This window comes from Corythoichthys intestinalis, chromosome 11 (genome assembly GCF_030265065.1).
Source record: "Corythoichthys intestinalis isolate RoL2023-P3 chromosome 11, ASM3026506v1, whole genome shotgun sequence".
NCBI classification, from domain to species: Eukaryota; Metazoa; Chordata; class Actinopteri; order Syngnathiformes; family Syngnathidae; genus Corythoichthys; species Corythoichthys intestinalis.
Genome location: NC_080405.1, coordinates 14,636,779 through 14,652,070, shown reverse-complemented (window position 1 = coordinate 14,652,070; position 15,292 = coordinate 14,636,779). Strand labels below are relative to the sequence as shown.

Sequence of the window (15,292 nt, the reverse complement as noted above, 5' to 3'; positions counted from 1 at the left end):
AAATAAATGACAATATCTTCAATTGCTTCGTTCATATTTTTTTTATTGAAAATGTACATGAATGAATGGAATTGAATCTAGGCGAGATATTGAATGATTGGTCGTGTAGGCGAGGATTTCTGACAAGACGGATACTAGAAAAATGTTTTTCTGACACCAAAAATGTTACTTCGCAACAACCAAGAGCATAGGTCATAAACAACAAGTCTTCAATGCACTTTAATACACAAAATATATCCTTATAAATAATATAAATGCATGTTTTTTGTTTTTTTTTTCAATATTCCTATCTGGTTCCACTTCAGTTCCTTCTTATAGTAATATTTGGCAACATAAGGGAGCTGAAAGCATAGGATTTAACAAATTCAGACTCATGATTTTCAACAACAGAAGGACATAGCAAAAGAGTTATTTAGGGAATTGAAAACAGGTCACAGCAGTAGAGAAATTATTTTCTAAATGCATGCAAAATATGGAGTATCGTAGTAGGCTGGTGAATATTAAAGCACAATGTGTCAAAAAGGCCATAACACGTGACCTCCATGGTATTCAAGTGGCATGTAAACATGGACACCATCAAAAGAAGTGCTATTATTATTTCTATATTGCTTTGGCATCATGTCGACTGTTAAATTTGGTGATTATTTCTTTCACTACACAGTGTACACCTGTCATTTTAAAGGCATGTTTTAGTTAACAGGTCCCAATCCTCCCATGATTTGCAAAGGCATATAATTTAACATCTAGACAAGTGGATTAAAACACTCCAACCTGCCCCGTCAGCCTGCATTTAAGATCGGAGGTGAGAAACCTTTTCCATGACACTTTTATATTTACGTGCATTTTTTGATAACGGTTCGGAAGTTTTTTAATTCCTGTTGTCGGAGTGGGCTGCAGGATCAGAGCATCACAAGGTCGGTAAGAGATACCATGCGAGTCCACGTAGGCCTACGTTTGACAATACAGTAGGAGATGATAAGATGAGAGAGAAGAAAAAATAAAAAAGCGATACAGCAGAGGGGGAAACAGAAGCGGTAAAAGGTGCTTAGTCGTTGCTGAAGCTGCCATCACCCTCTTCAGATGGTCAAGACACATTAAAAGAAGCTATAGAGAGAAAGACAAAGAAAGATGTACATATTAGAAAAGTAGAAATGCATTTGATATAAAGGAGAAAGTTTGGTTAGAATGCATCAAACTTCAGCGTGGCAATAAATGGCAACACTTAGTATTTACAAATGTGAAGCATGCAGGTCACCTCATGCCTAAGTGGTAAAGTTAAAACTGCAAGCGGAGGCAAAGACGGAATGAAATAATCGATGGGTGTAAAACAGTACAAGGCATTAAAGACCCAGAAGAACGTTGTCCCACAAATTGGAGGAAGGTCCCTTAGAGCTGGGGACCTACTCAGTGCAGAGCCAGGGAGTACTGCAAAGGAAATGCACACAAACTAGTAAACTAAGGAACATAAGCATTCACAAGGATTTTGGCCTAACATGTTGGTGAAAACTGCCTTTATTTCCTATTTTAACAATTTAAAAAAACAGTACAAACATTACCAATGACTTTGTGCCATAATAAAACCACAGATAGCAAAAATATTAACAATTGCACTGACAAAATACAATATCACATTTGTGTATATGAAAAAAGTGCAAATGTGACTGCTAATACAAAAATATGCAAAAAACACATGGTAGCAGATAAGGTGTGGGGGAAAAGTGTAATATAGAGAGGAGGAGCAAAACGCTGCCGATTGAAGTGGTGAGTAAAAGATGTGAAATTATTTTTTTGTGTGCATGTCAAGATGAATACGCGTATTTAAAGACATGTTTTGCCACTGCAGAAAGGAAGAAGCTAAGACGGCATCAAAGTCCATTACTGTAGTAGGTGGTTGTCCATAACTGAACGGGCTTTGTAAAATAATTTCACAGCATTTCCTCTCTAAAGAGGACATAAGGTGGTATGATTATAGCGTTAAACCTTCAACTACTGTCTATAAAACATGACAAACCTAAATCAGAAAGATGATGCTTCACCATAACATTCATTGGCCAGCCAATTCAAAGAGGAATTAGGGTCACAAAGGGTGGGGCTTTGAGCGATTTACTGTCAAAATTAAATTGCAATTCTGTGGGCAAATGTTCATTATAAAAAAAGGGTTATTTAACTTATTAGATTAACGGCTGTAAGGTATCAAGAAAATCAGCATTTTACAGGCGTTTAACTGAAAAAATCACTAAGCATGGTCATAATTTGCAAGAATACGCGGTAATACTAAAAGGAAAAAAATTACACCGGTAATATTGACAACATACTTTAGAAAAATATACTAACAAAAAAAGTATTAGAATGACAAAAAAGAAGTACTTCTACAAGGCAAAGCGAAACTGTTGTAGAAAAACAAGTACGGAACTCATGCTGAAAATGCATTATAAACAAACTACACTCAATTGAACGTCTCAACTTTCTGTTCAGATGACAATATGACTTTCCTCATGCAATAACTTTATTGTGGTAATACCGCTATTATTTTTTTGTAAAATGACAACTAGATTGCTGAGAACTGTGCCATTTTCTTATAACAATCATTTGTTTCTTTTAAAACTCTTTGTCCTGCAATATCGCAAAGTTATCCTCCATACATTAACAATTTTTACTACTTTGAATAGTTTTTGTAACAACTGGGTACAACGGCACATTTCAACTGCCAACAGGCTAACATGTCCTCAGTATTTTCTCTCCTTCACAAACAACAAAAAAATAAATCCAAAAGTCACTAATTCTTAACTGTATTTAAATATAACACTTTAATTACGTATGTTCTTCAAGATCACATCTGAGGTGTGTTTACCTTGAACTTTGGTACATTTATGCCCATCACAACGTGATCACGTTGTGTGTGTTAATATGGAAAATGAAAAGCACACTTCATACATCATGCAAGAGAGTCACTACATAGAAAAATAAAAATAAAAAAAGAGTGGAATGTATTTTGTGTATTTAAAACCAAACAAACAAAAAAATCATTGAGTGGTCTTTTAAAAAGGAGTCCAGCCGAGCAACGCCCAGGATTGTGGTCATTTGAGGGGGTTGGAGGGAGATTGGGGAGGGGTTCACGGTAAGGGATGATCATTCACAGCAGCGTGGCCACAAGGGAGCACTTTTCTACAGGAATCCTTCTCTGGAAATAAGAGAGAAGGGCCGTTACTGCTGTTGCATAAACAAATTACGTCTGTGACATCATCATTAATGGCCAAGTGGCGTTCAAAGGCGCGTGGAGGTGCCAGATCCAATTTTTGAGTGATTTTGTGCCCTCTTCTCCAGTTATCTTTAGTTTCCTGTAGCATCATCCGGTTTTCAGAATATTTCTTTATGGATTGGCAAAGAAATGAATAAAAACAAGTTATTAAAAAGTTCACCGTGCATAACTCTTAAGGTAGTTGATTCTATTCTAACAAGACCATCCCATTTTTTGAGACAAAGTGTGTTACTCATGTCCTCTCTACTCTAAAATTGTTGAGATTACTGTCGTTACATACAATCCAGCTGTGGATTGGAACCAAATGGCCCGTGAATTGTTACCGTGGCCAAGTGGTTGGGGAACACTTCTCTCCAGTAGACGATAGATGTCTTCTTTCCTTTTGGTCTTTCTCAAAGCTCGAGTAGCCTTAACTTTCTCTTTGGCCTTTGTGTGTCCAAGAAATGTGCGCAAGGGTGAGTCCTTTAACAAAACACTGTTGGGCCCTGAGGCTGCTCACTTTACTAGCACGACCCTTTCGAAAGCCTCTTTGTGTAAAAGGCAAGGATGGGCAGAGAACGGCTACGCCACAAAAAGAAGACAATCGTAAATCTGTGGAGGACAGATTGAGCGACGAGATGACAGACTGGCTGATTTAGTAGCTGGCATGTAGGTCGATAAACAGTGAAATTTTACATGAACGGCTGTTGTGGCGGGTTAGTGTTGGATTCAACTGTGAGATGATGGGTTAGGTCTTACCCGAACAGGGTGCTTCAAGCAGCATGCATCAAGTGTGGGAGCAGTTAACTGAAAAATATTATGGATGCAACATGGGTGATACATGCACACACACAACAAGCAGCACTCGGGAACTGTGACCTATAGGAAGTGAGGTAACAGGACACAGACTGCATTTACACAAAAACCTGTAAGGTCGAACGCAAGCTGTTTCGTGACACTGTTTGAGTTTGAAACCATTTCTTTTTTTTACAAACAAATGATTGCATATAAGTAAATAATCAGAGGTGGGTACTAACGCGTCACATTTACTCTGTTACTTGAGTAACTTTTTGAGAAAAATGTACTAAGAGCAGATTTACTAATCCATACTTTTTACTTTTACTTGAGTAGATTTGTGAAGAAGAAACCCTACTCTTACTCTGCTGCTTTGGGCTACACTAGTTGTTACATTTTTCCTCTTTATTTGACATACAGTACAGTGGTACCTCTACATACGAGGGTAATTCGTTCCAGGACCTTGTTTGTAAGTCGAAATGGCCGTATTTCGAGCAGGATTTTCCCACAAGAATACATTATAATAATAATTTCATTAATGAGTTCCGCAGCCCGAAAGGCTACACTAAATCCTTAATAAATGCTGCTAGTACTATTGGAAATAGCGAATACATAGGGCAAAACGAATAAATTATGACTAAAAATCGGAATACAATAACAGTAATAACAATAATAATACCTGTAATAATGGAACAAATCGGGTTCTAATGTAGCGGATGTGTTTTGCGTGGTGTACCTGAACGCACCACGTGCCTGACTTGACTGAGTGAGAGAGGACATTTTACTTTCACTTTGTTCAGCTGCGGCAGACAATAGGCATGTTGTGTTGCACAAGTTCTGGAATAAATGATTTAAACCTGACGAAGCTGGTGATTTTTGGTTGATGTTACCACAATAAAAATTGCCACCCTAACTTACAAAGACTGGCGAATGTAGTTTGGAGGAGGACAGTCGAGATCGTAGACATTCTGCGGCCGTATTGTCGAGCCAGTTCACGGACTGCACACCCTGCTCATATTTTTCTATCATTCCCATCTTCATTTCAATGGCAAGACTAACCTTTTTCCTTTTTTCACCACCTGCACTAACATTCTTGGAACCCATGTGGATTTCGCTCACAAGAAAATCCGCTGTGCGTCCGTCTTACAGGAAAATAAAGAAACTGCGGCACTGTCACAAATCGTTGTATTTCAAGTATGTCGTCGGATGTAGAAACAATGGTGAGTCAGATTTTATGTCGGGTGTCGAAAAGATCGGGTGTCGACGCGATCGTATGTCGAGGTACCACTGTATTAGCTTTTACTTCGACAACAGTGGCACAACCAGTTTCACCAATGAAACTTCGCAACAATAATCACATGACTCCATTATAACAATCAGACTCACGCTTGCCGTTCTACGATCATGCCGGCCTGTTCAATCACGTGACGTCTTTAAAGCGCCGTAAAAAAATTAAGTATTTGACAAAGAGTGCCGCTGTCAACAAGACCCCAAAGCGCAGATTTTAATCTCCCTCCCAGTTTTTATTTGGCACCGATTGACCACAGAAAACTGGAGATATGATCCTTTTACTTTCATAATAAATGTGTTTTCTCCACTAGAGGGGACTTATGCTCTTTGGATGAATAGTGCTTAATTTCTGTAGATTTTTTTTTCTCTTGCTGGAATTCAATTTTTTTTTTGTTTGTTTGTTTGTTTGTTTTTTGGCTTAATGTCGTTATGTAATATGCTATAGTACAGTATAATAACAGTTCAACAAGATAACTTTATGATGAGAAAAAAATACCACTGTTTAAAAAACACAGCTTAAGAGTTTTCCTTTCACCAAATACTTCTTTACTTGTGTACATTTTCGGATGGCTATTTTTACTTTTACTCGAGAAATATTATTTTTAAGTAACGTTACTCTTACATGACTAAAATTTTTAGCTACTCTACCCACCTCTGGAAATAATCTGATAAGAATGGTTAATTAACACATCCATTTTATACTTTTCTGGATTCCAATTTTAAGAGTTTCGACGGAGACTCGACGGCTATTAAAATCGAAATAATAATCGAGGTAATGACATCATGTATTCGAAGTTACCTCAAGGGTTTTGTGGTAACTTTTGAGACAAAAAATTTGGTTTAGTGACATTTGAATTTCAGTTTTAGGTTTTTTAATAAACATCCGCAGTCATATATTTTGAGACACTTTCCGACTGCATGGTAAAATTTCTCAAAACTTTTGATCAACAGTGTATTGTACGTATATTTTCAATGTGATGATAGGACTTATGCCATAACCGAGCAAATAAGTCAAGGCTGAATTCAAGTCTCTGCTGGTTTAAGCCATGCCAAGCACTTCATTAGCTTCCAACTGCTTTATGGCATCAACAATTAATTCCTCACAATCAACAAATTCTTAACAAATTATGCCTCATGAAGTCGGATCATTCCCTCGTACAACGTCACAGGCGTTCGACCTGCCAGGTTTCAATGTACCAGCTAACAATATTAGAATGGGTAGAACAGGTGAAATTAATGTTAAGCGATAAACAGCAGTGTTGAGACAGATTAATATTCCCACTGATTCTTAGAAAGAGGAGAAACAAAGTGAATTAAAAGCCACAAAAAGGAGCATTCTAAGTGTTTTCTTCCTTTGCTAAAATGCACAAAAGTCACAACAGCATCAGTGATAAGGCAAAAATGATATTACACTTCATCTTGTTCAAATTGCCATCTCTAAACGCATAGCTAAAGGGACAAAAATTCATAGAATCAATGGAAAGTCTGGACAACCAGGATATGCCAACATTAATCAAGTGGAAGTAGTTAATTTTATAATGTGCGTTAAGATATGAGCAACATTTATAAGAGTGAAGCATTCAAGCAGAGCAAATCAGCTTTCTGCTGATATGGGAATAAATGTTCTCTTAACGGGGACGCTTCAGAAGGCATTTGGCCCTCTGAAAAATCTACAGTGTAGGATTAAAATAGAACAAATCCCAGACCTCTTGTTCATGAGCAGAGAAAAAGAAGTCACACTGTGGACTTGGTGACATAAGAGGTTCGCTATAATTAAACACTATGAAATTGAACATGCAGCTACAAAATGAGTATACTACACGGACAAATGAAATGAGACATGCCTATTAATAAATTAAGTAACTAATTGAATGTGGTTTAAGGCCTTGAATAAACTCTCCACACAAGTCTTTGTGCATTGTTGTGGGAAGCCCTTTTTTGTTGCCAGTGCATTGAGAAAAGTCCAACTCTGACCTCAACCCTATTGAACACATTTGAGATGAACGCAAGCAGATATTTCAAGTTGTGATATCAGAATGCAGGCACTTACTTTTTCTTCTCTTTGTCCCGTTTGAGCGTGGTAGAGCCCCCTGCCTGCTGGGCTTGATTCTGCAAGAGCTCAGTGGCAGTCTTTTTCTGTTTGAACGTGTTAAGCTCATCGTCCAGGGACTTTTTCTTGTCCTCCAGCTTTTTCTTCTCATCCTGGTGCAGTTTCTTCAAACGATCAAACTTTTCGTGCAGCTGAGCAGAGGAGTGACAGAGCAGGTGCATGTCGAATAAAAAATTATAAAACTGAGATTAGCCCTGTATGTTACAGTACAACTGGATTAAAAAGGCTAACCTCTTTTTCCGCTTCCTTCAGCTCCGCCTCTTTCTCTTTGACTCTCTGAACAAACATTTGCCGCATTTCTTCTTCCTTCTTCTGCAGCTCGCCCATGAACTCGTTCCTCTTTGCTTCATATGTCTCCTGCAGACTAGCGTAGCATAAAGGAGATGGGAGTTGATGATGACGAAGGGCTTCACTCGAGATGATAAAATAAAGTAGAAAGTAGCTTCACCTGAAGGGCTTGCTGTCAGGGTCTGTGTCCTTGAAGCCCATCTCCTCCAACTTGCAGCGGCGGTACAGCTCGTAATGGCGCGTGTGCGTCTGCTCCCGCAGGTCCTCCATGTTGACCCGAATCAGCATTTCTCGCAGTTTGACAAAGTCGCAGTGATTCTCGTTCTCCACTATGAAAGAAAAGGGGTTCTACAGGTATGAGCAAATTCAATGATTTTTAATGCCACTTAATTTTAATTTAATGCCCATGCCCAACTGTAGATAGTTTCATACACACAAATTGTAAGTAGAGTTGTCGAAAAATGACTTCTTAACCGCTAACCGCTAACCGATATCCCGATACTGTCCAGCTTCAAAAATCCGACACCAATATCAAACTGATACAGATATATACGGTGGTGAACATATTATGGCTAATTGTGTTGTGATGCCTCACAGGATACAGTAATAATGATAAACGTAACAACTTCAATGTTTTTCAATAAGCATTCTGTGAAAAAAAGAGAGAACAACCTCAACTGAAGTTATGAAAAAAGTGCCCACAGCTTCAGTACAGTGAATGTTTATACCACATTATATTTCAATCATTTATTGTTCATTTCATTTTTGCAGCATGAATGCAAATGGTCTGCAAAACAAATCCTAAGCATCTTAGGCTAGGTTCATAGCGAAGGTCTTAATGCACGAATCCGATTTTTGCATGTTTTTCCGACTCGAGTGAGTCATTAACTTGATGGTCTGAACGGGAAAAGTCGCATAAAAGTTGACCATTTCAAATCCGATCCAGATCACTTTTGTATGTGGTTAAAATCCGATCCGGGCCACATTTTCCCAGAATGTGGCTGCAGTCTGAACTGTCAAGTCCCCGAAATCGGAATTCATGCAGCAATTACGTCACCAAAGAGCGAGAGAGACACAGCGCTACGGTAGCGGTGCAGCTGTGCATTAGCGTTAGCGCCTAGTTTGAACGCGGATTTTGGGGAAGGGGCAGGCTTGAGAACAGCTATAAAAAATGAAATGGTTGAGGATAAGCCTGAGAATGCTCGGTTTTCTCACTGCTCCAAATGAGCAATATTTCAAGATTGCTTACACGGCCAGGAGTTGGGGCAAACTGTCCGTATGTGTGTGTGTGCGCATCATGTGTAGTCATTTGTTTTGATGCTCCTGCGCATGCAGGTCAGTTTGCTCATCGCGTCTCGGACTTCAAATTAGTGCGAATGCACGATACTTGAACGGGCTCAATGGACGAAGGCAAAGTCTGAACAAGCACGCCAAAACATCAGATATGACAAAAAAAATCTGAATTGTGCATTAAGACCTGCGGTATGAACCTAGCCTTAGTTTGGAGAAGTCCAATTGTAAATTAGCATAACTGCTGTGCTAAACTGTGACCAGCCCTTGTACAAAGGCATTCACATTGAAGCCGTTTATCGGCCAATATAATTGGGTAGGCAATACTATTGGCTCTCTTATCCCGTAATGGTCTTATGTTCTCTTATCCTGGCTACCCAATAATATCAGACAACTCTAATAGATAATGTAAAAAAAAAAAAGTTTAACCATCAAGTTTACATAATTTTTAATACCTCGAACATTTAGTTTAATGCTTTTTCATGGTTTTTAAGGCCTGAAATTTGACAAATCCATTTAATGACTTTTAATGCTTTTTTATTACCCGCATAAACTCTGAAGAAATAGTGATTAAATGGACCATTAAGACCTATACAGATGAATTAAAAAATATCAAGAACATGTCAAATTGTATGGATTGACTAAGCTAGTGCATGAAACCATGTGAGAACACGTGCATGCAACACATGGCCCAATGTCACAAAAAGCCTCGAGCTAAAAACATTCACCAGTACCAGCAATTTTTAACACTGTAGTGTAAAAAAGACGTGCAATACACTAATAAAAACTCTTTGGGCAATCAATGCAGGAAATGGAACATTGTTTTACGCTGAACGTTTATGTAAAAGAATGTTTCCAAAAAGCCAAAACTGGATTCAGATGAGGAAATCAAATGGTGAAATAGCTTGAATTCAACATACCAGCTTCACATTATGCCTTTATTGGCTACAAATAGATTTTGTTTTGATTTCTTTGACAGGGTACAACAGTTCTCCAAGCCTACTAAAGAAAAGAAAACCTAAACCTTTCCTGACATTTCATGTCCCAAAAAGCCTAACAAACTATTGTGACTGCTCGGTGCTTGAAACAAATTGTTATGGATTGCTCAACAAGTCAATTAAGATCAATTAAAAGTGCATTAGTGTCATGAACATGCCGTCACGTCAGGGGAAAAAAAGGAAATAGGGCAGCATGAAGCTGGCTTACCCTGCACTGTGCCCCAGGGGTACTGGCGGGCCTTCACCATCTTGTTCCCGATTTTTACCTCTTCCGTGCTACCCACCACGGCGAAGGGCAAATGGCTCTGTGAAGAAGCATAAAACACAAGTTGGTCCACTCCCACCTTCTTTATCGCAAGACAACAATGAACAACCCAAACAAAGCTGACAATATAAACAACTTATTTTAGGTTCAGTAGATAAGACGAGTACTTTGAGACCATGTTTATACAAGCAGTTTTAGAACTTTTATTCCATGTCACTGTTCAAAATAATGAGAGAAATTCTACTAGACTATGTTCCTTTCAAGCTCTGTGAGGCAGTATGAGAACTGTTGTCATGGTTTGGTAAGTCACTATGTGTCATCCTTTGCTCGGGTGGATAAATACTGGATCTCCTGTTATGGGTTTGATGTGCCAATTGTGTTAAATGGAAGCATGAACAAGATCTGTCATTATATTTATTGGCTAAAACTAAAGTGCTTATAATTGGTCGCTCACCAACCAAGAGTTGGGGCCTGGCGTAGTGGCAGAATGCCAATATCACTTTCTAAAAGTACGCACAACAATAAATATTGTGCAATCGAGGGCCTATTTTCAGCCATTTTGATGGCTTTCTATGCCAAAAAGGCCACAAATCTCTAAATGGGGTTAATCTTTTATAACATACTTGAAAACTAGTGGAGCACTCAGAGAGCAGACCTTCACCTAACCAGGGAAATTTAAAATATAAGTGAATTTCTGACCTCTTTGACCTTTTTTCATCATATCACCTATACTGCAAATTTATAACGTCTTAATCAGATTGTTTTTCTTAAATTTAGTCAAATAATTTACTTGTTTAATTTTATTTTGAGTGTTAAAGACTAGTTGTCATATTATGCCACTTACCTTAGGTAAATATTACTATTTGTTCTTATTCAGCCCGTAAGTTTAAAAGTTGGTAATTTTTCACCTAAATCAAGAAAAAATTCTTTCAATTGTTTTGAACAATATCAATTCTTGAAAGAACATTTCTGACAAACACGTTTAAGATTAAATATACTAATTTATTGCTTAAGATAAGGTAAGTTTATTTTCTGCTAGCTATTTTTCTTATTTCAAGAAATCTAAATGAGTAAAAGTTACTCAAAGCAGTGGCAGATAATTTCACTTATTTCTAGTAGATTTACACTGAAAACAAGGGACTTTTACTAGTTCAAGAAGGGGTGTTTTTGAAGTGTACCCTGCAAATGCAAGTGATGTTGAGCCCAAACATGCAAACATACAGCACCGAACACATAATCTCCACCTTCCATAGGTTTCACCAACTGGCAGATGTAATAAAGTTAGCCAAACAATACACAACGAAATGTGAAATTTTAAGAAGATTATAAAAAGTGTGGCAGAGCAAAAAATTAAAAAATTAAAAAATAAATAAAAAAAACACCCCCCCCCCCCCCCTTCTACGTTTAAACTGAAAAGATTTTTGGAAAAACCTCCTCTCAAAGATCGTGCTTTCCAAAAAGTTTATTTTCGGTGACCTAAAAAAGCACTGAGGGTAGATCAAAGCATGGCTTAAAAAAAACATGTTTGTGTACAAATGGCCTAGGAAGAAAAAATCTGTAGACATTTAGACACATTCCCTTAATTGAATATGTTCCTTTTTATACACACAGTCAGCCTTAGCTCTTTTTTTTTTTTTTTTTTTTAGAACAGACAAGCACGAAACACAAACAAAACAGAGGCAGCCGTTTTTAGCTCAAATCAACCCTGAGCTGGCCGATTGCTCATTGACATCCTGAGAGGTCACAGACAACACGCTGGCGTTCTAAACAGTGTTTGCGCGCCTTACGTTCATGCTGGAGTTGATCTCTGCGACGGACTCGTCGTCAGTGGGGAACTGGTAGATCTGCACGCCGTTGCTGACTAGCTCGCTGGTGATTTTGATCTTGAACTTGGCCAGCTCGCTCTTAGAGATGGCGTCGGATTTGGCGACGATTGGGATAATGTTGACCTAGTGGTTGAGAGAAGACCGTAGCTACTGTAAGAAAACCTCTAGAATAGACAAACTGTTGTTCAATTTTAACTTTCCTTCTCATCATGATTATTTGATAATATATTGATCGTTAGGCCAAACATCCTGCACAAATACTGTACTGTACTCCAGCTTGTCTGTTAAGACGTAAAATCTTGTGAAAGACCGAGGCAGCTCTACACAGCTATGACTTTTAGTCGCAGGGCTCAGCTGTTCTTGAAAACGCTCCGAGTGCTCAGGGAGCGGCATGCAAATGAGCCCCCGGAGATCAACCCACACAAATGAGGCGATAGACACAGAATCAAGTATGTTTCTCAGCTGCCTGACACCAACGCATCACTCAGAATTATCTGCATGCAAGCAGAATGCCCTCAAAAAAAAAAAAAATTTTTTTTAAAGGTTATAAAAAAAGAAAAGGTTGGCAAAAAATGAATGAAAGATTGCAGAGATGAAAAAAATTCTATTATACATAAAATATATTTTCTTATTACACACTTTCATAGCACAAGTGATTGAAGCGCAATCAAACAGCAACACAGTAATGCCCTGTTATATGCCTAAAATGGTCCACTATGATGCAGGACCAAAAAATCTTATTCGTTGAAATAGCTTCAAAATGTGATGAAAATGTGTTTGACAAGTTTCTGTGTGGGTTTTCTTTTTTTCAGGCTTTAACATTAAAACAAATGTTGAAATTATTTTTATTACATATTTACTATTCATTTACAAGCAGTTTGTGGAGTTTGATATTTTTACTCAATTACTCATTTCGCTGCTGTTACACTTTTCATTTAGGAGTCCAATAATTGCAACAATCAATGCTTAAGGCACTAAACATTTTATGAAATGGAATTAGGCTGAAATGGAAATTAGGCCGTTAAACAAAAAAACAAAACATAAGAACAACCACAATCTAGTACAACATGTCAGGCATGAAAATAGGTCAGGGGTTAAAAAGGTGAGAAGGGTGTGGATGACATATGTTCCGGTACACTGTACAACTAGGGCTATCCCAAACGACTCATTTTCTCCCAATTAGTCAGCCGACTGTTTTTAAGATTAGTAGACTGATCTAATCATTTTCCCCCCGTTTTTACTAATTTAGCAATGAAATTTTTGATGACGCTTATTAATTCACAAAAAAATTTGGAACACTTAAATCTTTATTACAAACAAACACGTAAATAACAATAAATCACAAATAAACGAGGTGAAATGCTGATAGCATTAACTTTTGCAAAAGAATGGAATGTAAACAGATTCAGAACACTGACTTCGCCTTTCCAACATGATTCAAAACAATTCTTAAAAAAAATATCTAGCATTAATATTATAGTATACTACTATATATAATAGTATTTTAATTATTGCCAATCAGATTTTTCAAAAAGGGTGTCATTTTAAAGCTATTCTTAGTGTAGAATCCGAATTCTGAAGTATGTGGGATTAACTCCAGAAATCGTTATTTATATGACGCACATGACATGCTTTTATTTTGAAATGTTCACCGGAAGTACGTTCGCTAAACCGCTAACGGTAAGCTTTACCGTTCGCTAAACCGCTAACGGTAAGCTTTACACTCTGCAAAAAAAAAAAAACTTTTTGTCATTGCATGTGGTGTCAATAATTTAAAAAAAATCCCATTTTTTTCGTCTCCAAATGCAGTTAACCAGCGATTTTTTATGTTTGAAGTGTCACCTTTTAACCGCAAGTTTGCGATTTGGAGAAGACTGCCAATGTTTTATAGCACGCTAAAGTAGATTGTCTCATTTTTCACCATTAGCCTGAATGATGCAATGCTAAGGTTTACAGTGTTTAATATAGATGTGTTTCCTTATTTTGTAGGTCTGAACTTTAATTCTACAGCGTGATGTTGACCAATAAACATCTGTGAAAGGAAATGGAGTCTCATATACCATCAACACGCACGTGTACACACACGCACAAATGTATGCACGCACGCGCACGACGATAAATTGCAGCCGTAAAAAATACCGCCCTCATTTTTATTTACCATGTGATAAATGGACTCACTGCATATCGTGAAAGACTTAGCAACTTCAATAAAACATGTTGTTAGTTAGTTAGTTAAGTAAGTTAAGTTAGTTAGTTAGAATTACAATCTGCCAGTTCGTCATTGTCTCCTGTCATCTTCCAAAATTACAACTGGGTGACGGCACTTTAGGTGTTTATTCACGGCCGACGTGCAACCAAGCTTGGCATTGACGAGACAGGACACAACAGTGTACCCTTCTTTGTTTCGTTGAAATAAGTCAATGTTTTGGCCACTCTGGCGCGCTTTTTTTTAAGCTTTCTGCCGCTTTCCCCGCTTGCGCAGCAAGCATCTGACATTGAAAAAAATCTCCCGAACCCCCCCAAAAATGTTCTCCTCAGATCTCCACAATTCACGTAGGTCACTCTTTTTGACGTCCAAACGGCGAATTTCGCCAAAAGGTGAGAGATCTTGATGCCTGACACGTGTGCTGGATTTTGGCAGTTCCATTGACAATGATAGGCGTCCAGTCACAAGACGCTTTTCACACTTCTGCTGTAAATTTTAGTGTATCACTAGTAGACGTTCAATCCAATTAAACTGAGAAGTCTGACAGGGAATGAACGGTCAATAGATGCCAATGAGTTAATGTAACCAGCATGTACGCTCACCTTGCTGTCCAGCTTCTTCATGGTCACCAGGTCCAGGGATTTCAGCGAGTGTCCCGTGGGGGCAATAAAGTAGAGACATGCGTGGATGCGGGTGTCGTGGTAGCTATGTAGAGTGCGCTTAATCTTCAACTCCTCTTGGAGGTATGCTTCGAACTGGGCATCGATGAATTCAACAATGGACTTGTAGCTGGCGTGAAAACACATGAACACAGTTGTTTATGGATGGACACAGTTCAGGGAACCGTCAAATATTTGCCATTTCATTGTGATTTTATTGGCATTTAAGATGTGTGTTGATAGTCCTTAAATGCAAATTAGGTACGCTATTCTATTTTGTCAATACAAATTTGCTGCCTAATATTTATTACTTGTTGCAGATGGCAA

General features: G+C 38.1%; 1 protein-coding gene across 4 annotated transcripts in view; it reads right to left on the bottom strand.

Annotated features, from left to right (window-relative positions):
* Window positions 1-10: 10 nt before the first annotated feature.
* septin6 (septin 6) overlaps window positions 11-15,292 on the bottom strand; it is a 32,100-nt gene continuing 16,818 nt past the window's right edge. Inside the window, exons 4-11 of one of the 4 annotated variants that reach the window (XM_057850468.1) lie at window positions 14,909-15,095; window positions 12,062-12,223; window positions 10,218-10,314; window positions 7,882-8,050; window positions 7,665-7,797; window positions 7,374-7,564; window positions 3,998-4,045; window positions 2,137-3,181 (exon numbers count right to left, since the gene is read on the bottom strand). In XM_057850468.1, coding sequence (XP_057706451.1) covers window positions 4,042-4,045; window positions 7,374-7,564; window positions 7,665-7,797; window positions 7,882-8,050; window positions 10,218-10,314; window positions 12,062-12,223; window positions 14,909-15,095 — 943 coding nt within the window. In that variant the 3' untranslated portion in view covers window positions 2,137-3,181; window positions 3,998-4,041. The other 3 variants (XM_057850467.1, XM_057850465.1, XM_057850466.1) reach the window with 3 other exon arrangements.